The sequence below is a fragment of the Aphis gossypii genome, chromosome 3 (genome assembly GCF_020184175.1).
Source record: "Aphis gossypii isolate Hap1 chromosome 3, ASM2018417v2, whole genome shotgun sequence".
NCBI classification, from domain to species: domain Eukaryota; kingdom Metazoa; phylum Arthropoda; class Insecta; order Hemiptera; family Aphididae; genus Aphis; species Aphis gossypii.
Window position 1 is genome coordinate 4,822,587 of NC_065532.1, and position 23,844 is coordinate 4,846,430.

Consider the following 23,844-nt stretch of genomic DNA (forward strand, 5'->3'; position numbering starts at 1 on the left):
TTATAATTTTATGATAAATTTTATAGAGAACAATATTTCAAAGGGAACCTTATCGAGGTTTTGTATTAATACAAATACAGAGCTCGATATTAAAGACACAAAAACCTTTTTTTTACATTTTTTAAATAACTGTCACTTTTTTACTGCTTAATATTTCGAAAAACACCGATGGGGTTCCCTCCTAAATATTGTTCTTTATAAATTTCATATTGAGTTTTTTTACTCTAAAAACACTTATTGATGCTGTTTCGTTTGTTTTTCGTAGACGTATTTTTACCGCTGAAAATGACCAATGTGACATAATCCTCTTAATTTGAGACAACAATAATTAAAGTATGATATCAAAACGATAAGTGATAACAATCAATAGTTAATATAACATATAATATGATTTGACATTTTATCTATTTTAATTTTTAAATATAACTTATTGTTGAACTATAAGGTTAATTCAGTTTCACACTGGTGTTACCATAACTACCAAAATCACATAATTTAAAACTTTGTCATTCAACATACAAATATATCAACCACAAATTTTTAAAAATAACTAAGAGTAAATTTCTAGCACTAAAAAGTATGTATGAATAATTTAAGAAAGTATGTACCTATTTATTTTACTACAACGTATACCTATTATTTAAAATATGTATCAATAAATAAATGTAAATATATTATGCTAACATATTAATACATTTATTTTTATGATAAAAAAAATCTTTCAACTTTTAAACATTTCGGAGGGGGGGGGGTCCGAACCCTGGACTCTACTATCAGTTACGGTCTTGCACCCTTGCTTCAAATATCTTTAAAGAAAACTCGAGCGTCATTGTAGGGAAAAATGTTATAAGCGTCTAAAATTTAAATTTTTAAAAAATCGCGTAACGATACATACACAAACGATTTAAAATATTTATTATTCAAAATGTATGTCGTAGATACTTCAAAATTTAACCAATTATGTATTTAGGTTGGTATATTCTTTACATAATTTTAATTTCAAAACATTTCGCTTATTTTTAAAGGCTATTTATAGGCATTTTAAATATTTTTATGATAATATATCTTTTTATAAATGTAAATAAAATTTTTTGACTGAGTTAAAATACTTGGAAATTTAATACAAAATTTTAAGAATTCATTTTTTTAATTAGCGTTTGAAGTTCAAATTTTGATAAAAATCATGAATATTTGCAAATTATTTTCTAGATAAGCTTATATAAATGTTTTTTTATGTAGCTAAGAATTGAAAATTTAATACAAGATTTTTCATAAGTTTGTCTAACAATAATTATTTAAAAAGTATTAGATTTTTGTTATAGTTAAAATTACTAGTTGTAGAAACGTGAAACATTCACTAGTTTTTTAAATTGGCATTTTCTGCACATGATTTAATTTTTGGGATAATCAGGTCATTAAAATATAAACCACCTTTTTCACAACCTAGTAGAAAATATATCCTAGGCTAGTTCAGAATCGTTTTTCGTATACAATGATTATGAATTATGATACTTAATACCTATTATTGTATTAAAATTTAACACATTCATTATAGGGAGCTACTCTAATGTCTGAGGTCCAGTGGCGGATCTACGAGGGAGGGGATGATATGGGGGATAGATCCCCCCCCTGTGGCCGCAAAAATTAAATCTTATTGTGTAAATTTAGTAGAATAAACCTTACATACTTATACATAATATGTAAGCAAATACGTATAACCCATTAGACCACCTTTTTAAACATTACTTGTCTAGTTGTATAGTTAGTAAATATTTTTCTTAACTTTTGGACAATATTACCATAAAATTAATTTAATTAATTAAATAGATTAAGAACTATTAATCGTTCTCGTTGTTTATTGACAAACTATATATAATTATATAAATAAGATTAATTTTACGACATGGAGAATAATTCACTGTACCCGTAGTCCGTAGATTTGTATGTAAAACCGGATATTATGCTGGTGAGAACTGAGAAGCAACCCTAAATAGAACGCGATCAATATTGACTTCTATTTAAATTAAGAACGAAATTGTTTACCTTAATTTGGAAAAAGTACCAAATACTATTAATAGGTACTAAATATGCATTCAACTTACTAGCCACATATATAAATATTAGGCATAAATGCATGACATGACTGCATTCGTTCCAAATATTAACTATCTACACGCAGACAAAAAATAATAACTAATATTAGATATTAGGTATGTTTTAGAAATATTTTTTTATAAATTATAATTGATAAGAAAAAGAAAAATTTTTATTTAATTATTATTATTATTTTGAAACACGGTTAAGATCATTGAACTATACATAAAAAACTATAGTTCAATGGTTAAGATATACTATAATCTTAATAAAATAATCTATCTTAAACCGTGATTTTAAACTAGCCTGTTGTGGATGATAACTGATAAAAATATAAAATTAAGTTAGAAGTGGATGTTTTTATACTTTTAAGGTTTTAACTCTCATTTATCAAGCACCTCTTTAATGGGCAGTGGGCACTATTGGTGACCGCCGTGTGATTGTGAAGGGAAAAAGCGGGAATACCAAATAGGTACTGTAGTCTGTAATATATTTAAATATCTTATATTCTTATGTAGTTTTATACCTACATTAAATATATTATTGTTTATAATAAATTATAAAATAACCATTACATAATAATTAATAAAGCCAAACGAATTAATAATATATAAAATACATAATATTATGAATTATTATCAGTTGGAAATTTAATACGCACATGTATATGGACTATGTAGTTCGCCTTTATACCACCGCCGCTACTTATCGATTACTCTCTCACGCTCTCGAGTGGTTATTACTTATATTTTTACCTGTGTAAATGTGTTAATTTAATACGATTTTTAGATTATTTAAAAGTCTGTTTTTGACAATAGTAAAAATCATATATTTATATCATTATACAGAATTAAATCATACCATGCCACCGCACGCGGTTTATTTACGAGTTACCACAGGCATAATATGTTTTAAAAATATGTGTACACAAGATCTTGCAAGAATGTGGCGCCAAACGATGTATAACATTAGCGTAGTACCAACCGCGCGCGTTTAGGTAAAATCCCGCAAAAATCGTTCGCATTCTCGACGATCTGAATAATGCATATTTTTTTAAACTTCATAATTTAGATACATGTATTGTTAATCTATATTATATATAACTATATTATCATTAATACTATCTAATATCTTAATAAAAGTATTTTTGTGACTTATGTCTTATTGTGTGATGTGTACCTATATAAATATGTAATAAATTATTACCGGACGAAATTTAGCATTTATATACGATTATGACTGCGACTGTTCGGCGATAGGACTCTAATTTCAATTTTCAATATCATAGTTTATTCGCTCCGTAAACATTAATTAGATATATTAATATTACTATTGAAAAATAAATCGTTACCAACAATCTTGTTTTTATAATATTATATTATTATTTTCGGAACTTCGGATGGTTTGTATAACATTTAATTACATGAAGTCTGAAATTGTGTAAATGAAATACACAGTATTATATTATAATTTCAAATATTGTCCCCTTATCTATAATTAATCTACAAGCCGTGTCGTACAAACATAATAATATAAGACATTTTTATTTAAGGGTAAAAACAAATAACGTTAAGACGGGTAAAAATAATAATACTAAGTAATAATCACGAATTAAGATATACTAATAAAATTAAGGTATATCTTAATTCGTGGTAATAATATATTAATAGAAAACGAATAAATACAACAGAAATACCACAGTATTTTACATCACAAAATTCGAATTTTATCCGTGATTGTCCGTCGAATCGGAAGGCGTTCGTATATCACGAAACGGTATTTTCTTGTGGTGGGGAGAAGAGTGGCGCGTCTGTTGGCAGCACTGTAGTCATCAGGAGCAGGAAGGTGTTTTTTGTTTTTTTTTTGTTTTTTTTTTTTTTATATACCAATATCGCCAATCGCTACTCGCAAGTGTCGAGCATGAAACGATAAGTGCGAAATCTGTACCGCTCGCATTTTGGTGTGTCCGTACTCCTTGTTTATTACCGCCGTTCGGACGTCTTCCGTCGCGTACACGTCGCCGCGACCGTTCGTCCGTTTGCGCATCTCGCCGCCATCGTCCATTGAACCGCGCTCTCGCCCGACCCGTACCGCCGCCAATGTAAACGGGCCCCCCCGACCGATTGTATAGGACGTGTTGAGAGCTGTTTGGGATTACTTAGTCTGTGACACACACATGTAAGTACGCGGGTATTTGTCACAATTTCCTTGGGTTAGCCAGATCGGACTACGACTCGGACGAGTCGCGGAACCTATTGCAATTTCAGTTGTTAACGATTTTTTTTTCGTCCTTTTTTTTCTCTTTCCCGTCAAATCAAAACACGAAAACACGGGAAAACGGCGGTGGTGCCATCTGCCGGCCGCCCGCATTTGTTGTCATTATCTACGTTTTATTATTACGCTCCCGAATGTTAAAATATTAATTATGTTATATTAATATTATATTGTATATTCTTTCAATACGAACTTATACTAATTTTCTTAATTTTTCATGCCCCCTCCCCATAACTTATTTATTGTGTAATTTTACTGCACGTGCAACTCAGTCCGTAGATTAACAAGCGCCCTAACGTTTTTTTCTTATGTCTCTCGTTTGTGTTCCTAGCGATTGTCAAATGACGTCCCGCGTTTCGGCTGCGATGGAATGCGCTAGCATGAGTACAGTCCCAACCTGCTTGGCGTTAGAAAATTGATTATTGCAAAACACGATATACCTGGTAAGTCGTCGACACTTGTCACAAACCAATTCATGTAGTTGTTGTCATGTAAGTGTTTGTGCGTACAGTGCACCGATAATTTTTAATTATGAGTAAACCATCTTATATAGATCCTATAACTTTATTTCTGTATGTACTACTGACACAATGAATCTATTCTTTCAGCTTGCTAAATTGTTATCCTCTTATTATTTTGCATGTGTTGTTTAATTCACTAAGTATACATTAAAATTATTAAAAGTTATTGACAACATATTCCTTTTGTTTACTTGTTAATATTGTGGCTATCTGTGACCCAAAACCTTCTTAATATCATCATAGAAAAAAAATATCTAATTGTTATAAGTTAGATATCTGTATGCTATTTATTTCTATTAATTTTCTATAACAACCTACTTTTTATATTAGTTATATTTTTATTGTTTTATTTAAAGTAATCCTCAGTAACAGTGATTCATTAGATGGTAAACAAATACAACAGTCAAAAATATAAAGTATGTTTAAAAAATTGGTGTTAAAAATAAGTTTGATGATAGTGGATATAAAGTCAAGGTCTTAATTGAGTGATAATTATTTAAAATAATCAAGTTTGAGAATATTTAAAGTTTAAATGTATTATGAAAATTTTACTTTAAACATATTTAATTAGGTACCTAGGTACCTATGGGTTAAAGAACTCAAAATATATATATTTTTTTTATTTTGTCTTTAAGTTTTATGCATTTAAAACAATTTTTGTTATTTGTTTATTAAGTGTTTCTTTCAAATGTTTTATAACAATAATAATAAATCGAACTATCCAATGATAACTTATTTTTGAATTCAATAGGATTAGAAATCATTAATAATATTAATAAGTCTATTATATAGGATGCGGTTTACTTGCAGTTGACAGATTTTTACACGGGCTTAAAATTTACTTTAATAAATATGGTTGAATCGTTTTCTTTGGTTAACACTTTATCTTTATGTCCTTATACTTTATGACTTTCAATAACAATACTTCAACGTTTTGTAAAGGTATGGACTCAGTAAAACTTATATAAATACCAATGAAACTGAATTTCAACCATATACCATTATAAACCATTTAGCTTCAAGTTAGCAGACTAATACTTATTGAAGATTTGATAGCTTTGATACTCTTGGTGCACTATGTTTTACACTGGATTTTATACTTGTTTTTTTTTTTTTCTTAATCAAGTTTTTTCCTAAATTAATTCACCAATAATTTACGGATATTTCATCAGAGTTTAGCTCACACAATGTAAGTGCTGGCAGTCTTTAAGTGAACCCCAAATATTATTTTTGGGAATAAATTAAAGTCATAAGGTACTAAGTCTGGCGAGTATGGAGAATGTTTGAGTACTAAAATGTGTTAATCAGCTAAGAATTGCTTAACAGAAATAGCATTGTGCAGAATCCATGCATTGCCTTCCATAAATCTGACCTAATTTGATCTAAACTGTTTCTTTGTCAATATTAACTATGTCTGCAATATGCGAATGCCGAGACGTTGATTGTTTTAGACAATTTTTTCGATGTCAATTTGTTGCAAGGACGACCAAGATGCTCGCCATGTTCCACTTCTTTTCCATTTTTAAACTTCATATACCTACTCAAATACACATAACAAGAAATTTTGAATTAACCCGCTGTCTGCCTTTAAAATTAGATATATTACCAACAGATCATACAATATTGCCCTCTTAGAACAAGGTGTGAATGCATAGCAATTAACCAAAAGAGATTAAAATAGTATTATTCAATGCACTGGCTTGTATAATTGATAACTATGTCAATATTATCCACCTAAGAGTTGATTATGTTCTGAGTAGAAAGCAATTCCGTTTTTAAATAGCCACATCTCGTTTGATGATAATTCTTCTATTTTGTAATAACTCACCTCAGTTTCTTATAATTTATATATATATGTAAATAAAAATGTAACTAGTGGTTGATATCCATTGCTTAGCTAATAGTATCTTTCGTGGAGTCAAGTATTTCAATTAAATGTGCTTTTAATAAATTAAAATCTTAACTTCTGAACCAGAATATATAATTTTGGAATATTTCTATGATATATATTGTAGAGAGTAAATGTTTGAAAAAGTCAAGAAAAACTTTAAGTGTAATTCAGCTTAATATTTTAATTTCTTTTTTATAAATTAACTACCTATATTTTTATTTGTTTATTAAACCATACTATAATATGTGAGCTGTAAATATGTATATACCTATTTGTTTTTGTATTTCTTGCTATATTGACTATACTTAATTTTAAAATGTTAAATATTTGGCATTTTTTGTAATGTAAAATTAATTTTATTATTATATGCTATAATAATTAATGTATTATATATTTTTTTTTCAGTTATTTTTTCAAAAACTAAAATAAGAAAATTTATCATACACCTTCATTTTAACTCTGCTATGTGGTAAGTACATGGAGTTTTTTTTAATAAATCTTTTACTATTATTATGGCTTAGAGATTAATGGCATATATAGAGCCATAATTACAGATATGATAATACTTTATAATATAGTGTATACTTAATTTATACAAGTAACTACTAATTTCTCATCAAATTATGTTAAATTGAACCTTTTTTGATTAGGTTAGGTATTAGGTTAATACACATTATTAGAAACACTTCTAGTTTTTAATTTTCATATAGGTCATACATGTATATTGAAGCTTGTATTTTCTTTAAATATCATTACCTCGATCAATACCTATTTATTTTACTAATATTTACATAAACTCACTATAGCCATTTTGACTTTTATTATAATATGGCTCTAAAATCTAAATTGACTGGATAAAGAATCATTTAAAGTTAAATCCTAAATAATCGTTTCTAAAATCTTTTATATTATGAATTATCGTGTAATTGGAATAATTTTATGAAATAGTTGTTACTAATTGGTATTACACTTTACAGAATAGAATAAAATACCTTAAATCATTAAAAAAAAGAATACAATATGATTAAAATTTAACGAATTAATAAAAAATAAATGTAGGTATATTATGTTAATTAAATTTGAAATTGTTCTTATTCAGTTAATTTTAATTTTATAACCTTAGTGTATTTATAAAATTTGGTCTATCTATTTAGTATAAGGCCTATGTTAAAAATATACATATTTGAATATTTATGTATACAATTTATTTTATGTAATTGAAATATATATTTTAGTTGTTTGATCTTTGGTCATCTTAGTTTTGTAAATCATTTTATAATTTTTGTATTAAAATAATATGCCACATTCATTTATTGTTATTTAGTAATTTATTATAATTAAGTTATATCTATAGTAAATTGAATCTGTTGAATCACATTTTTAATAAATACTAATATTTTTGAAAAAATTAAAAAAAAACGGTTTTACATTATGACTGTTATTATAAAACAGGCATCAATGCTGCAGAAGGCGGAGTTAGGTTTTTATCATTTGCAAACTCAGCATGTCATATAGAACTAAACGTCAACCGATCTCTAAAGATGAATGTCCATGTAAGTACTAATTAGTATAAGTATATTAAGTAATTTATTAAAATATATTTATCTATTTTTTCTTTTTATAGTACCGACAAAGAGGCGGAAGGGGCGCCCTTCGACGCTACAGGAAGAAGAAGAAGCGTCCTCCTTAGATACTCAAAGTGGCTCGCGTTCAGATATGAGAATACCATCATCAATTTATAATACACGGATTACCACTGATGCACCAGCAGAAGTAAACTGTTTTTCTTTACTTACATTTTATGAATTTTATATTAATATATATATATATATATATTTTAAATATCCTATTATAGTTATTTCGTAAAGACTTGATCAGTGCCATGAAGCTCCCTGATTCTGAACAGTTGTCTACTGATGCATACTGGATTATCAGTGACCAATGGAAACAAGAGTGGGAACGGGGTGTGCAAGTACCAGTTAATCCAGACTCTTTACCGGGATCAAGTGTTCACGAAATTCCCGTTGTCTGCAAGCCGTCTTCAACTAAATCACCTAGGAGTTCACCTTCATCAATTTATCATACTCAACAAACTGAATTCAAACTGTAAGTATTTTAATATATTAAATCTTATAATATAATTATTATAATATGATGTTTTTATTTTAGGCCAAAACATAAATATATTCGCATCACTAAAGATGAACATTTTAAAACTGAAGAACATCAATTGTCACTTTTACCTCTGAAAGCAGAAAAATCTTGTTCATATGATATGGATGATTTAGATACAGCTTGGTTAAAACTATGTAATAGTGAAAGATCATTAGGAGGTAATAAGTTGAAAGTTTTAAACATATGAATTGAAATATTAACTTAAATTTGTAAAATGATTGTTTAGGCTTACCAAAAATAAAAGATGATCAATTTGAGAATGTTATGGAAGAGTTAGAAATGAGGTGCTGGGAAAAAGTGCAAAAGATAATCAAGGAAGAAGAAGGTCTTGGAATTGAATATGATGAAAATGTTATCTGTGATGTGTGTCGATCGGTTAGTTTATTTATTAAAATTTATTATATATCTACATAATAAAATAGAATAGTTATTATGTATTTTATGCTAAGAAGACGACATACTCACATGTGTTGTCTCTGATATATGTATAAATTGAATTCAGCTAAACCAATTTTGTGTTCTTAATTAGGTGAATAATAAATTAAAAATTAAATAAATTAATCTATTATATTTTAATATATTAAGGTAAGAACATTAAATGTGTTAGTATATTTGTTTTATTATATTTTATCTTTAAATGAGTAATACGTATTTTTAAAATTAAATATTTTAAAAGCTAGTAAACCCATTAAATAATTAAATACTATAAAAATCCAAATTGCTAACATTTTGATATTTGATCAATTTGCATTCATATTTAAAATAACACAAAATTGGTTCTATTATACAAATCGTCTGATGTATGTTGAATGAAAGAGCATTACATACGCCTAGAGCTATGTTATTGTCACTTAATCAATTAAGTGACAATAACATTGTTTAAAATAATAATTGATAGAACATTTTGCAAATTAATTATTTGGATTTTAACATTTTGCCAAGATTTAAAATTCGCAATAATATTTTGTTCTGTTTTCATTATTTCTGTAGGTACTCTTAAAACTAGTTGCCATATTGCATCATTTAAAGTAACTGGGATGCTTACAACATTTTTTAGACAGTTAACAAAGAGCTTTTGTTTGGACTTTCCTTATTTTTATTTTTAAAAGGGTGAACATTTATCAACACTCAATTTTATTTTGTTCTTCTCAAATTCATTTTAACTATTTTCATTGAACTTAAATTTATTTTTTAGGTAAGTATTGTAATAACATGCCTTATGAATTAAAATACAACTGTATATTTACATGCATACAACTATCAATTAATTTATTTCAAGTACTCTGAAATTATACCCCCTTAAAGTTATGATTATTGATAAAACAATTAATAGTTTAATGTTAATGATAATTTTGGTTATAAATTGGTTATTTTTTATGATTTTATCTGATTTACTAGTATTAAACTCCTTGAAGAGTTATAGCAATGATCTAATCTTTCAGTTAATTGGCTTTCGATGCACAAGTAACAATAAAAATTAGGATGATAGCGCCATTATTTACAATCATAGTAAACAGATCTTCTGTTTAGAAACATTTTGAGATTTTTTTTATATATTAGGTTAATGAAATAAACAATGGTTTAATTAAAAATATATATATATATGAAGATTTTAAAGTTAAAGTATAACTTAAATAGTTGTTATTGTTTTATGTATTATTACAATTTAACTAAGGGAAGTATCATACAAAGAATATACTTAAAAAAATACAATTTAAAATTAAAAATCATTTAATAAAACTATTGTCATTCAAAAATAAAAACCTAATACAATGGTAAATATATCATTTCTTACCAAAAACGTTAGTGTTGTTGATGTCCATACATTGAATGTATGTTAGGTGTACATTATGTATTATATAATAATATAATATAAACAATATAGGTAACAAAATATAAAAATGTTTACATAAATTTAATAACCTTTTTTTTATGAATCCATGTTTATTTGGTAAGTAATTTGTAATTTAATATTAAAAAAAAAAAGTGTCTATTAATATTGGTTTCAAATTGTGGTGTTTATAAATTCATAGTAATGGCGTCTCCGTTACCAAAATATATACTTAGATGCTAGTGGATGGGAGTTGTTAAGTTGCTGTTGTATGGCCATGGAAGGCTCCTATTATTTTCACATAGGAGATGTTTGATAATATTTTCAATACCATATTACCAACAGTTATTATTTTATTTATTTAACATACTTTTAGAATATATTTGTTTATAAATAAGATAGGACTACCTCTAAATAGCTCTTTTAACCTTAGATATTTGAAATACTCTATGGCTCACTTAATATAACATATTTTTATAAAATAAAATACGTTGAATTCTTATAATTGTTGATAAAGTTGAATAGCTATGGTTATGTCATGCTTAAAAACAGTGGTTCCCAAAGTTTTTTTTCCTATGATGTCTTTTTTGGATCAAATTCAGCTGTGGTGGAGTCCTTGCCCTGCTGTGAATATCTTGAAAGACAAAGCCAAAAAAATTTCTTTACATTTTAAATTAATAATTTGTGCACGGTTTGGGAACCACTGCTTTAAAACATAAATTTTCTAAAAGCATTGGTGTATAAGTTAATTAGTGATTAATATTGGAAATAATTAAAGATTAATAAATATTTAATAAATGTTTTTTATCATTTTAGCCTGATTCAGAAGACGGAAATGAAATGGTTTTTTGTGATAATTGCAATATTTGTGTTCATCAAGCATGTTATGGTATTACCACTATTCCCTCTGGGTCATGGCTGTGTCGTACTTGTACTTTACGTTTTCGTCCTGAATGTGTACTTTGTCCAAATAAAAATGGTGCAATGAAATGCACACGATCAGGCCATAAATGGGCACATGTGTCATGTGCATTGTGGATACCTGAAGTTAGTATTGGATGTGTAGAAAAAATGGAACCTATAACCAAAATATCTAGTATACCTGTACGTATTTTTACTAGAAATTAATATAGTAAATCATGAATTAATAATATTCTATAATTTTAGCCTAGTAGATGGGCACTTATATGTGTCTTGTGTCGAGAACGAGTTGGAGCATGTATACAGTGTTCAGTTAAGACATGCAAGACTGCGTATCACGTTACTTGTGCTTTTAAGCATGGTCTTGAAATGAGAGCTATTATTGAAGATGAGAGTGCTGAAGATGGAGTAAAATTACGAGTTAGTATCATTATACATTTAACATCTTTTAATAAGATTAAATAGTTTTATGGAATAATATTTTTAAATATTTTAGTCATACTGTCAAAAACATAGTGTAACTAGTAAAAAAGATAGAAATTCTGATTCAGAAGATGAAGATTCTACAAAAAGAAAACGTAAAGATATGACATCGGAAGAAAAAAATCAAGCTAGAGCTGCCAAGTATGTATATTACATAAAATTTTAAATAATTCGTTTTATAAAAATACAAATGATTTTCCTAAGGCTGCAAGAAATCGAAAGTGAATTTGAAAAACATGTTAATGTCACTGATGTTACACAATGTCGTGATGTTGATAATGATGGTATTTTATACATTTATAATTATTGGGTATTAAAAAGAAGGTCTGGAAATAACAGGCCATTGTTATTACCAAAATCTGACGATGGTGATCTTCTTGGAAGACAGCAAGAGCAAGCAGATTTAGAAAAACATAAAATGTTTGTACAACTTAGACAAGATTTAGAAAGGGTAAGTTATAAATCTAAAATAAAAAATAATTGTTATTTTATGTTACAATTATTTGAGTTGGTTAATTATCAAATTAAATTTGGTTGTTAGGTACGGAATTTGTGTTACATGGTCAGCAGAAGAGAAAAACTTTCTCGTAATTTACTCAGTTTACGTGAGCAAACTTTTCACAAACAAGCGGCAGTTCTTTCAGATAGTAAGCTTAATCTTAGTTCAGCAGAAGTATCAGCTGTTCAAGAAGCTAATCATGGACCATCAATATATGATAGATTATACTCATATCCTGATGCTCCAGACTTAAGCACTGATTTTGAAACTATGTTATCTCGTATTGCTGGAGGTGTTTCGCCAGAAAAATCTAATTATACTAGTTTAAAATGGCCCCAAAGTAATAATCCATATAAACGGTCTTATATCAATGGATCTATACGATACTCAAGTTTGTCAAGCAGTAGTGATCTTGAACTAAAACCTCCTAAACTAATCAGTAGTGAACGATCAAGTATGGATGAAGCTGAATTAATCAAATCTATGTTGAACAAACGTAAATTAAAAGAAAAAAGGCTGAATAAAAAACGTTCAAAAACAAAACTTTCTACTGATTCATCTACTGAAGAAGAAAATGATAAAGTAAAACAAAAGTGGAATGTATCACCTAATAAAAAATTATTACAAATTGAAAAGCAATTTGGTAGTGATGATAGTGAGGATGTTTCTTTACCTAAACTTTCATCAAAACGTCCAACTAAGGTAAATAATATTTATTCAGACTCAGATTCTGAAGTATCAACTAAGGAAGATGGCCATTCTTACACACATACAAAAGCAGCAGTTAAAGAAATCTCTCAAGGAAAGTCTAAAGCTAAAGTTGTAAAAGATAAAACTACTTCTTCTATTTCTAAGACTAAAGAAACATTGGAGAAGGATACTAAGAAAACGAAAAAAGAAGATACTAAAAATAATCCTACCGTGCCTACAGAACTTATTGTACCTCAAAGACAAGCTGCTAAGAAAGCTACTGAAAGTATTCATCGGGTACATAATAAGCATGATGAATTAAATGAAAAGAAATCTCCAGAAAAATTATTTTCAACCCATAAAAAATCTCCTGAAAGAGTTACATCTAATATTAAATCACCAGATAAACAGCCCACTAAAGTTAATAAAATTAAAAACGCTGAAAAACTAAGTTCAGTAGAAAAAGAATCAGATCCGCAAGATTCATTCAGTATTGTTCCACAAAGGCAAGCCGCTAAAAAAGCCATTCAAGGCATTAAGAGTGGTATGACAAAACCTGTTGAAGAAACTAAAGTACCTGAACCTGTTAAAAAAGACGATTCAACTAATAAGTCAAAACGTAGTACAAAGTCTTCTTTATCCTCTACATCGAGCAGTAGTTCTTCTAGTAGTTCGTCAAGTACTTCAAGTACTTCTAGTTCTTCATCTTCATCAGGTTCATCTTCTTCTGAAAGTGATACAGAACCTGAAAAGAAAAATAAATCTATTGAACGTGTAAGTCCACAAAAAGAAGTTAATAAAACTAAAAGCCCTCCTAAAGCTAAAGCTTGGTTATCAGAAAATAAGCCAATTAAAATTAGTTCCTCCTCTAGTAGTGAGTCTGATAAAGACCAAAAAGTGATCAGGGCGCCAGACAAGAAGCTTAAAACTTCCGACAGGCGGCCTGAACACAGGTTTCAGGATCCGCCACCTAAGAGAGAGGAATCTAGAAGAAAATCGATTGGAAGTGATCGATGCGATACTGTTCAAATCATCACATGTGGAGATTCTAGTGTCAGGGATGATGGAAATAGAAAATCGAGCGATCGTGACTACGTTGGAACATCAACTAGTCAGCCGGTCGGAATTAAACAAGAAACGAAACAGCCCATACATGCAATTGAGGACAAAGAGATTGAGAAGAAGTTGAAACTTGATGATGGTGATCAGAGAGTTCTCAAGGAAGATCATGGCCTTAACAAAAACATTCAAGAAGTGAAAAATAAAAATGTTCCACCAGTACAACATACATCTGATAAAGAAAATAAAAAAACTGATGAGTTAAACTTGTATTTACCAGGTGGTCATCGTTTAAATGATCTCAAAGATGAAAATTTATTAAGTTCTTCGTTTTTAACCAGACAAGATATAGAACGAGAATTGGTTAATAATATTGATTATGAGAATAAAAAATGTACTAAAACTCCATTCAACTGTAATAATCATTTTTCTGGTGGTCAAAGATCAATTTTTTCTCCACAACAATGTAACAAAGATATTCCAGATTTTGACTTTGATAATGATATGCTTGCTGTTGAACAAGCAGCTAATGAAGAAGGATTTGGGTTGACAAGAGATACTGATGTTCGAAATGCTCCATTGTCTTTCACATTCAACAATGAATTCCTCTTCAAAGATGATTCAAAAGAAGTAACAGCTAGAGAAACGTTAAACCTTGTTGAAAAGTTAAGATTAGGAATCACCAAAAAATCTGTACCATTAGAAAATGAGAATATAGAAAATATTGAGTTAATAAACGATACTCCTAAAATACTCGACCCTCCTAAACCATCTGAACCAGAACAAAAGACAGATAATATTCTTTATAATGCGTATAACAAATTCAATCAACAGTCCAATGAAGTAGTAGATGTGAATAAAGTTCCAGAACGAGATAAATTGGATAGGAGCGAAAGTGCTTTATCCGATGAGAGGTGGGTACCACCAAGTCAGCGTAGTCAAGCAGAATCTCCATATCAGGATATTAATGATGCCAACCGTTGGTCAGATAGCGTTGTTATGCCATCCAGACGTTCAGATACATCAAATGAACCATCTCCGGAACACCGAGATCCAAGTACAACAGAATCGCTATATCAAAATATACATCCATTTCCTTCATCTGTTCCAATGCAAATGGATAATATGCAGTATTCTCAATATTCAGATGCTTCATTTATAATGAATCCACCTACTAGTAATCAAATGTCATTTATGTCTTCATCACGAACTTTTAATCCTCAACAATTTTCAATACCTCCACCATTCTCAACTCATCAATCATTGATGCCAGAGTTGAATAAACCTTTGCATTTACAAACTCCATGTACAGCAGCCTTCACTTCATCAACCCAAAATATGGCATTTACTGCAGCAATGATATCTCCAATGACACATCACGATAATTTTATTCCACAATTTAATGATATAAGTATGTATAACGATAGCAATCTTTTGATGGGTCCTGGTACTAATAATTTACCTTTGCATACAGAAACTGTGATGCATACTGTATTCAACGCAATTAATCAAGCATCTATGATAGATAATCAATTATCTATTTTACCAACAATACAATCTCCTAAGGCTCCTAGAGTCTCTACTAGTAATCAAATGTCTAGTGGTCATAATCTAATCCCAACTTCAACAAATAACCAAACTCCAGAAATTAACGTACAATCAACATCAAATCAACATCAAGTACCAGTAACTTCAAATAACCAAACTGAAGTGACTCTTCCACAAACAGTTTCTAACAACCAAGAATCTGTTATTAGTCAAAGTAAAATTACTAATACAGAAGTAACATCCAACAATAAATTAACAACACCAACACCAAACCAAATACCTTCAAATAAACAGTCAACTCCAGAAGTACATACTCCATCAGTATGTCAAGCAGAGGTTAGTCAAAACATCATTAATCAAACACCAGTACAGACACCTATCAGTGTTAGTCAAGTATCTAATCAAACTACTCCGAGTATACCAACTCCTAAACAATCCCCTGCTCTTCCTACAACACCTTTACCAGAACGATCACCTATGTCCATTATTGCTTCATCTCCTTCGGTGACTAGTTCACCTCATTCAAATCGCACACCTTCTGATAAAAAATCTCCTTCTAAACCTACTCGATCTTCAAGCCGTGTTACTGCTCAATCCTATAAATCACCTGAAATAGTAGACCATTCACCAGAAGTCAAAAAGCAAAATAAACGAGGGCCAAAACCTCAGTCTAAAACTTCAGGACGTGGTCGAGGTCGTGGGCGTGGACGTTCATCAAATCATTTTACTGATTATAATCCTGCTGTTAGTAAACTGGCTGGTACTGCTTATGATCTTGATTTTGTTGAAGAATTTGGTAATGATAATAATGGTGTTATGGAGAATCTTCGAGCAATGCGTGAACGCAAAAAGTCTGATGTTAAAGCGGATAGTAAATCGCCCGTGTCTCCTAAAGTCCATAGTAGTCCTAATAACTACAGAAGGAAACATGCGAGTATAAAAGAACTTAAACCTCCTTCGCCTATTATTGAAACTACTATTGAAGATCCACCAGCTCAAATAATAGATGAATTGACTCCTATGATACCGGGACCTGTTGATATGAGAACATATAATTCATATGACAATACAGCATCATATTCCGATAACATTTATGATGCTAACACCAATGTAGATGATAAAGTAACTGATATTGTGAATACATTAAAAGAAGACTTACAGAACTTATCAAAATTATCTTCAAAAGATAAAGATATAGAAGATCAATTAATCTCAATGGATGACCAAATCAAAATAGTTAAACTACCACCTCCTGTAGAAAAAGAACCGGTAGCCTCGAGTACAGTATTACAAAGCGAATCTAGGAATCAATTAAAAGTTAAAATAAAAGGTCCTTTCTTAAATGCTAAGTATAACAATGTTCAAAATCAACCAATATTACCAACAATTGATACATCAGCTATAAGTATGAATATACCAAGTCATTCAGTTCCTCCTTCAGAAGCTGCTAGTGTACCCTCCAATTTCAGACAAATGAGGAAAAAGGAATTGCTTCGGCAATATTGTAACCAACAAGATAATATCGAACAGACAACTAACCATCCTATAGTCCCTCCACTAAGTCGAAATATCATTACAATACCAAAAGCAGTTGCATCAATGACTACAATTCCTACTAAAGAAGACTACAAAGCAGTAGTAGATGCCAATATGGAAAAGAAGCGTACTAAATATGGATCTGATGATCCAAAATCCAATTATTTTAACAATATTCGTAAAGAAGCTACTACACCAAAGATAAAAATCAAAATTGGTGGCGAACAACCCATGGTTACAACAATGGAAGAAAAACGTAGTCTTCGTCCACCTAAAAAAAGAATTTGTGATACTCAAAATGATGAGACTAATCATTTGATAGCACCTACCATGGAACAATTACGGCGGGACAGTATGAAATTCAGAAAAAAAGTATTTGCTCGTTTTGAAGAAGATGCATTAGCTTCTACTTCAATACCTATAGCTCCTGTTACAAAGAATAAAAAGAAACGCCGATCTAGTCCGTCTGTATCCAGGAAAAAGAAACCACGCACAAATAAAGAGATATCTCAAGTTCAGGTGATAGAAGCCAAAGAAAGCACTCCGAAATTGATCATTAGATTCTCAAAAGCAGCGCCTGATGAAGCTGCAGTCAGTGCAGTAACAGAACCGAAAAAAGCTTCTCCCATTAAACTGAAAATATCTAGATGTAAAGAAGGGTATGTTATGAAACCCCCAAGTAACCAAACTAATCCTGATACTTCATTAAACAATAATTGTGAAGTTCGGTGACGGTAAAAATTCTTATAATTTTAGATCAATCTTATCATTGATAAGCGTTTTGTGTATAAATTTAAAAAAATGTAATTTATTATTTAATTTAAGTTTGTACATTCTTATTTATTTATTTAAAAAAATAATTAATTAATTTCAAATGTATATTTATAATATTAAAATGTTGTTTTCCTCAATTTGTTGTTAATTGAACTAATAATACAAACAAATGTTCTATGAATACTCCAAGTTATTGATATTATCATGTTAAGGCCAGCAATGTCAATTAATTTTAATTTTGTTATCTAGTTTAAGATAAGAAATTTTCATGTTAATGTGCAATATGCAAAATATTATGTAAAGTAATTTTTTTTTAACTATTTGTTAACCTTTTACATTAAAATCGATCAATTTTTTTTTTGTACTTGTTATAATATTACCAATTTTTTTTAAAGTTTACGTTATTCTAAGCCTTGGGTTGTTTTTTTAACTGTGATTGTTTTATTTTTTTGACAACATGACAAAAAGGTTCTATTAAAAAAAGCTTGTAAGGGATAAAAAATTATTCTATTTTTTTTTCAAATCTTAATTTTTTTTTTATTTAAATTTTTAGTCAATATTCAGTTTTTTTTTAGCTCTAAGTACATTTAATACATTTGACAATTAGTCAAAAAAAGATCTCAATTTTCACTTTTGTTAGATTTTAAGATTTTATATAGAATCTAAATGAAATAAACGAAAATTTAGGACTATTTTATTAGCTAAAACAAAGGTTTTTAACTATTTGGAGAATAAATTATTTGGTTTTAATTTGTAGGATTCTTTTCATTATTTATACATATATTTATTGAATATATTTTATTTGAAGCGTTTTAATTCTAAATAATTAATGGACGTCTGTTTTTTTTATTTAAAAATAATAGACAATCGTAATATTTTAAGGTGATCACACATTGTTGGTAGTTATATTAATACAATTTTGTTGTAATTGTATTTATAAGTGTTCAAAACATTTAATTTTACAGTGTTTAAAAATACAATTTTCCATAATTTTAAGATAGCTCAACTGGCAGATATTTCATTTAACAAATAAATTATACTATGGTGTGAAAACTTGTAAATTCATGATAAATCGATGTAACAAGTTTTATAGAACATAATTTATTTTTTTGTTATCAATTTTGTATAAACTTTATTCCATAATAATCATATACATATAAACATATTCTTCTCTAACCTATGTGTATATTAATTTTAGAATTAAGTTATTGATAAATTGAAAAATCTTCAACGATTTTTATATAAATTATTATGTTTTGTATATACTTTATCGTTTCGGTCTTTTTTTAAATTAATATAATTATGTAGATAATTATACTCATTTATATTTATTTGTAAATAAATAATTACAGAAATAATATTTGACGGTTGTAATTTTATTAAACAGTATATTATAATTAATAACTGGCTACAACTCGTTTGAGTACTATTTTCGAACAATAAAAATCTTTTTTCGAAGATGTTTAATGACGTATCGTATGGAGTGTACGGCCGTAGCCATTTTCCTGCAAAAACGACGGTAAACGGATGTTTCGTCCCCGTCAAAAAAAAACCAATCCATGGACGTTTCGTCCCGGAGAGTTATAAGACAGGACTTTAGTCCCCGGCATATTTTGAATAAAGGACATTCGGTTCTCAGGTTTCTTAAATCGTTATTATTTATTAATTTTTAAGTAGATTTATAATCTTTAAGTATTTAAAAAATATGTAGGAATGTCACTATTATCCAATTATTTTAAATCATTGGAAGGATTAGACGATATCTTGGTGTATTCAACCAACGATTCAATTTACATCAATGGAACTTACAAATTCACAATAACGGAGTACGGTACAACTCGCTTTCTACGACATCTACCAATATTTTTACCACACATGTGGAACGTTTACAATGCCACAAAAGAAGGCTATGGTCGGATCAACAACGTGTCAGAAAGGTTCAACAAAAAATTTAAAAAGTATAGTAAGAATTAAACATCCTAATTTATATATATTTATCGAATTAATACAGATGTGCAATGCGTCTGCAATGACTGCATTGATACAAAAACAAAATGAAATAATAAATGTATCGAAAATACTTAGTTTTAATAGGAAAAGAAACTACAGTCATTTTGTACAACATTTTAAATATAATAACCACATAATGACATTTTATATTATTTTAAAAAAATAAGTCAGTTGACCTAAAAATATATTCATTTATTCATTTTTACGAAATTTAATATGACTTAATATAATTGTGATTTATTTAAATTTTGACTATTTGTAATTATATTGTATGAATATTGAGTATGTATTTGTAATTTTGTAATATTGTCATTTAAAAATTAAATTGTTCATTTAAAATTAAAGTACTTATCAAAATATGCTGGGGAGCAAACGTCCTATGTCTAATAACTCTCCGGGACGAAACGTCCTATTTTAAAAATTGGCGGGGACTGGTTTTTTGACGGGGCCAAAACGTCCGCGATTCAAAAACGACATACCATTTCCTCAACTGTCCATTTTCCTCTAACATTTTAGCCAGTGTCGCTTACTTGCGTTCCATATTATAAAGATAAAGCAGAGATAAACCTGACACAATCTCGATTTCGAAAAATTCAGTTTTGATTTAGTTCAAGAACCAAGTGTGAGCAGAGTAGCAGACAGTAGACACGCACATTTCATAAAATGCTACATTTCCGCCACTTACCTACCTATTTGGGCAAAATCGTCATCTTCATTATTACGAATTACCATTGAGTATAAATGGTACCTAAAAATAATTTTTTTACCCGTTCTCCAAAGTAACATTTTCAACTAATTTATTTATTTATTATTTTTTTTTCAATTTTTTTTTTTTTTTTTATTAAATGACTAAAAACTAATTTTTTCATAAAGAAAAACTAAAAACTATTTTTATTAGAGATCAGACAACTAATTTAATATTACTATTAACTATTTTTTTTTAAACTAAAACACTTTATTTATAAAATACTATCGAAAAAAAATATATTCCCAATTTATCAGTCATTCTGCCATCTTACAATCAACTACCCATTTAAAACTAAAATATCTATAATTATTCAAGGGAATTTTTTGTTTACTTCACTTTCTTATTAATTATATTTTAGCTTTTATTAAGAAATGTATGTAATAAAAATAATCACGTAACTTGGAAATATTTAATGAGAAAATTAGCAAAACACAAATTTTATGTATATTATATAGGTATTAGATATTCATAATTATTTCTATCATGATATTATTATTATTTTTAAGTATTATTTGAGTAATAATAAAAATACACCCTTGCTTATTAAATTAAGTATTTGACAGTGATTTCTAGATACTAAGGTGTTAAGTATATTAAAAATTATTAAAAATACACCTTATAGACTGTTTTAGTAAACAATAAACAAACTTATACTTAAATAGTTTTATGCAGTGTCAGGGTAACTATACGTAAATTAGTGTAGAAATACTAAAACTGACGTATCTGAACAATTTTTAAATTGGTAAATAAGTAATTATAGTAGTGTAATTCGATTATGATTATGAAATTTGATTTTAATCATAATGAAAAACTAAAAAGAGGTTAAAACTTTAAAAGCTTATAAGGAAGACCTGCCAGTGTCCAGTGGTAAATGGTAATAAAACTCATCATGATATGAAATATATAATAATGTGGTATGCGGTCTTTGACGTGGTACAAAACACTTATCACTATAATTAACCGAAAATTGATAATAGCTTATAAAAATTAAAAACAATCGTTATTCTGATTTCTGACTTCATATTATCTCAAAAATCAAAACTTAACTATTTATTGTTATTTAAGTATATTATATATACCTTTAATTTTCTTTATTGATATGAGTTCAATGGATAATATGGCTTACAGTGTCATAGCTGCTGTATCAAAAAATGGAGGTATTGGCTACAAGGGTGATCTACCATGGAGAATTAAAAAGGAAATGGAATATTTCAATCGAATGACTACTCAGGTGAATCAATCAGGCCTTCAAAATGCAGTTATTATGGGTCGTTGTACTTGGCAATCAATTCCAGACAAGTATAGGCCACTTAAAGGACGAAAAAATGTTGTAATCTCTAAAACTTTAAATGTTGTACCAGAAGGTGTTTTACTGTATCCAAATCTTAAAGAAGCCATAAAATCATTATATTTAAATGATCATATCGAAAAGCTTTGGGTAATTGGTGGTTCAGGTTTGTACAATGAAGCTATTAATGACAAAAATTGCAAGAAATTATATATTACAAAAATTGATCAGGAATACTTGTGTGATACTTTCTTTCCTGATTTTGATCTTAAAGAATTTGAAGAAATAAATGAAACTAATGTACCTAAAGAAGTTCAAGAAGACAATGGTATTAAATATGAATTTAAAGTTTTTAAGAGGTTGTAATCTTTAAAATATGCTATATTGGTATTGTTGTATTCATACATCAGATACGTAAACAATAATAGCACCTATATAATTATGAAAATATAATTATTTTAATTATTAATAAAACTAATGTTATAAACTTTTTATTTTTATAACTCTTATTTGGAACATTTAGTTATCTATTTGGTCTAAAGGTTTCAGAAGTCCTATCCCAATAGTACCTATATAATCTAATGTATACTGTTAAGTATTAATTTTTAGATATTTATTAAACATTTTATATTTATTGGCTTAAAAATAATTTTAAGACTAATGTGCTTAGCACCCAAAGTTTTTTAAAAAACACCCTCGTAATTTATGTAATTCATAGTTTATTACAGTTCTTATTTTATATTAATACATTAATAAGTAGTATCATGGATAAATTACTAGTGTCTTGTAGATAATGTAGCTAATAAGCCATGAACAGTAATAAAGCCATTATTATAATATATTAACTTATGATAATTAAATGATTTAATGGGTATTGGATGGCGATGGTAGGTAATTCTTAGATGAATTGCCTACTTGGCATTTGCGCCAAAAATAATTCATTTTGGATTGATAATGGAATAGTTTACTCCACTATGTTCTATGAATGTAGTCTATTTTATAATATAATCAATGGTAGGTACCTATTGTATAAATTTGTGTCTATAAAATATATTAATTAAACCAAGTATCAAGTCGTTAATATAAAATCTTAATGATGTAGAAAAAATATATTCTTTACATCGTGTGTGAAATACTATGTTTACAAAGGTAAATTTGGCACAGTTGGACGTCTGTAGTACTCTACTACTGTACCCAAAATGGCACAAATGGGCAATGCCCATTGCCTGCTCATAATCTAATCCATGATAACAAAATTAATTGCATAAATAAGATATTATTGATATTAACATAATATACTGTGATTTTATATAAATTACACTCGACGTGTTGATTGGTTTTTTTCTCGGCTAAGATATGTAAAGCCGTGGTTTTTTTTTATAAAAGTATATTGACATATAATTGTACATTGTTTCTTTTTAGTAGGCCTCAATCACCTTTTTGTTTGGACACTAATTAAAAGTTATCCAAAAAAAAGGCAAATAAAAATTATTAATATATTA

The 23,844-nt window shown here is 28.4% G+C and overlaps 2 protein-coding genes across 5 annotated transcripts; both read left to right on the top strand.

The window, feature by feature from the left end:
• Positions 1-558: 558 nt before the first annotated feature.
• Positions 559-19,656, top strand: LOC114120044 (PHD finger protein rhinoceros). Of its 4 annotated transcripts, XM_050202557.1 has the most exons (14): positions 3,764-4,272; positions 4,700-4,811; positions 7,186-7,249; positions 8,233-8,333; positions 8,405-8,553; positions 8,636-8,886; positions 8,950-9,113; positions 9,182-9,330; positions 11,603-11,890; positions 11,954-12,127; positions 12,204-12,331; positions 12,395-12,641; positions 12,732-15,849; positions 15,913-19,656. In XM_050202557.1, the coding sequence occupies exons 4-14, from the start codon at positions 8,285-8,287 to the stop codon at positions 18,252-18,254; spliced, it is 7,059 nt and encodes a 2,352-aa protein (XP_050058514.1). In that variant the 5' UTR covers positions 3,764-4,272; positions 4,700-4,811; positions 7,186-7,249; positions 8,233-8,284; the 3' UTR covers positions 18,255-19,656. The 4 variants fall into 4 exon arrangements, with proteins under 4 accessions (XP_050058513.1, XP_050058512.1, XP_050058514.1 ...); XM_050202555.1 differs by lacking the exon at positions 3,764-4,272 and adding an exon at positions 582-600 and having other exon boundaries at positions 12,732-19,656; XM_027981815.2 differs by having other exon boundaries at positions 3,765-4,272; positions 12,732-19,656.
• A 2,393-nt stretch (positions 19,657-22,049) lies between these two features.
• On the top strand, positions 22,050-22,816 carry LOC114120006 (dihydrofolate reductase). Its single transcript, XM_027981764.2, has one exon. It carries the CDS (start codon positions 22,154-22,156, stop codon positions 22,706-22,708), a length of 555 nt encoding a protein of 184 aa, XP_027837565.1. The 5' UTR covers positions 22,050-22,153; the 3' UTR covers positions 22,709-22,816.
• Positions 22,817-23,844: the final 1,028 nt, after the last annotated feature.

What these genes read in the sequence shown, in the direction of transcription:
- LOC114120044 (XM_050202556.1), top strand. Translation starts at nt 8,285, where the DNA reads ATGTCATATAGAACTAAACGTCAACCGATCTCTAAAGATGAATGTCCA. An exon ending in CTCTAAAGATGAATGTCCAT is followed by an intron (nt 8,334 to 8,404) that starts GTAAGTACTAAT and finishes TTCTTTTTATAG; the next exon opens with TACCGACAAAGAGGCGGAAG. An exon ending in AAGATGGAGTAAAATTACGA is followed by an intron (nt 12,128 to 12,203) that starts GTTAGTATCATT and finishes TAAATATTTTAG; the next exon opens with TCATACTGTCAAAAACATAG.
- LOC114120006 (XM_027981764.2), top strand. Translation starts at nt 22,154, where the DNA reads ATGAGTTCAATGGATAATATGGCTTACAGTGTCATAGCTGCTGTATCA.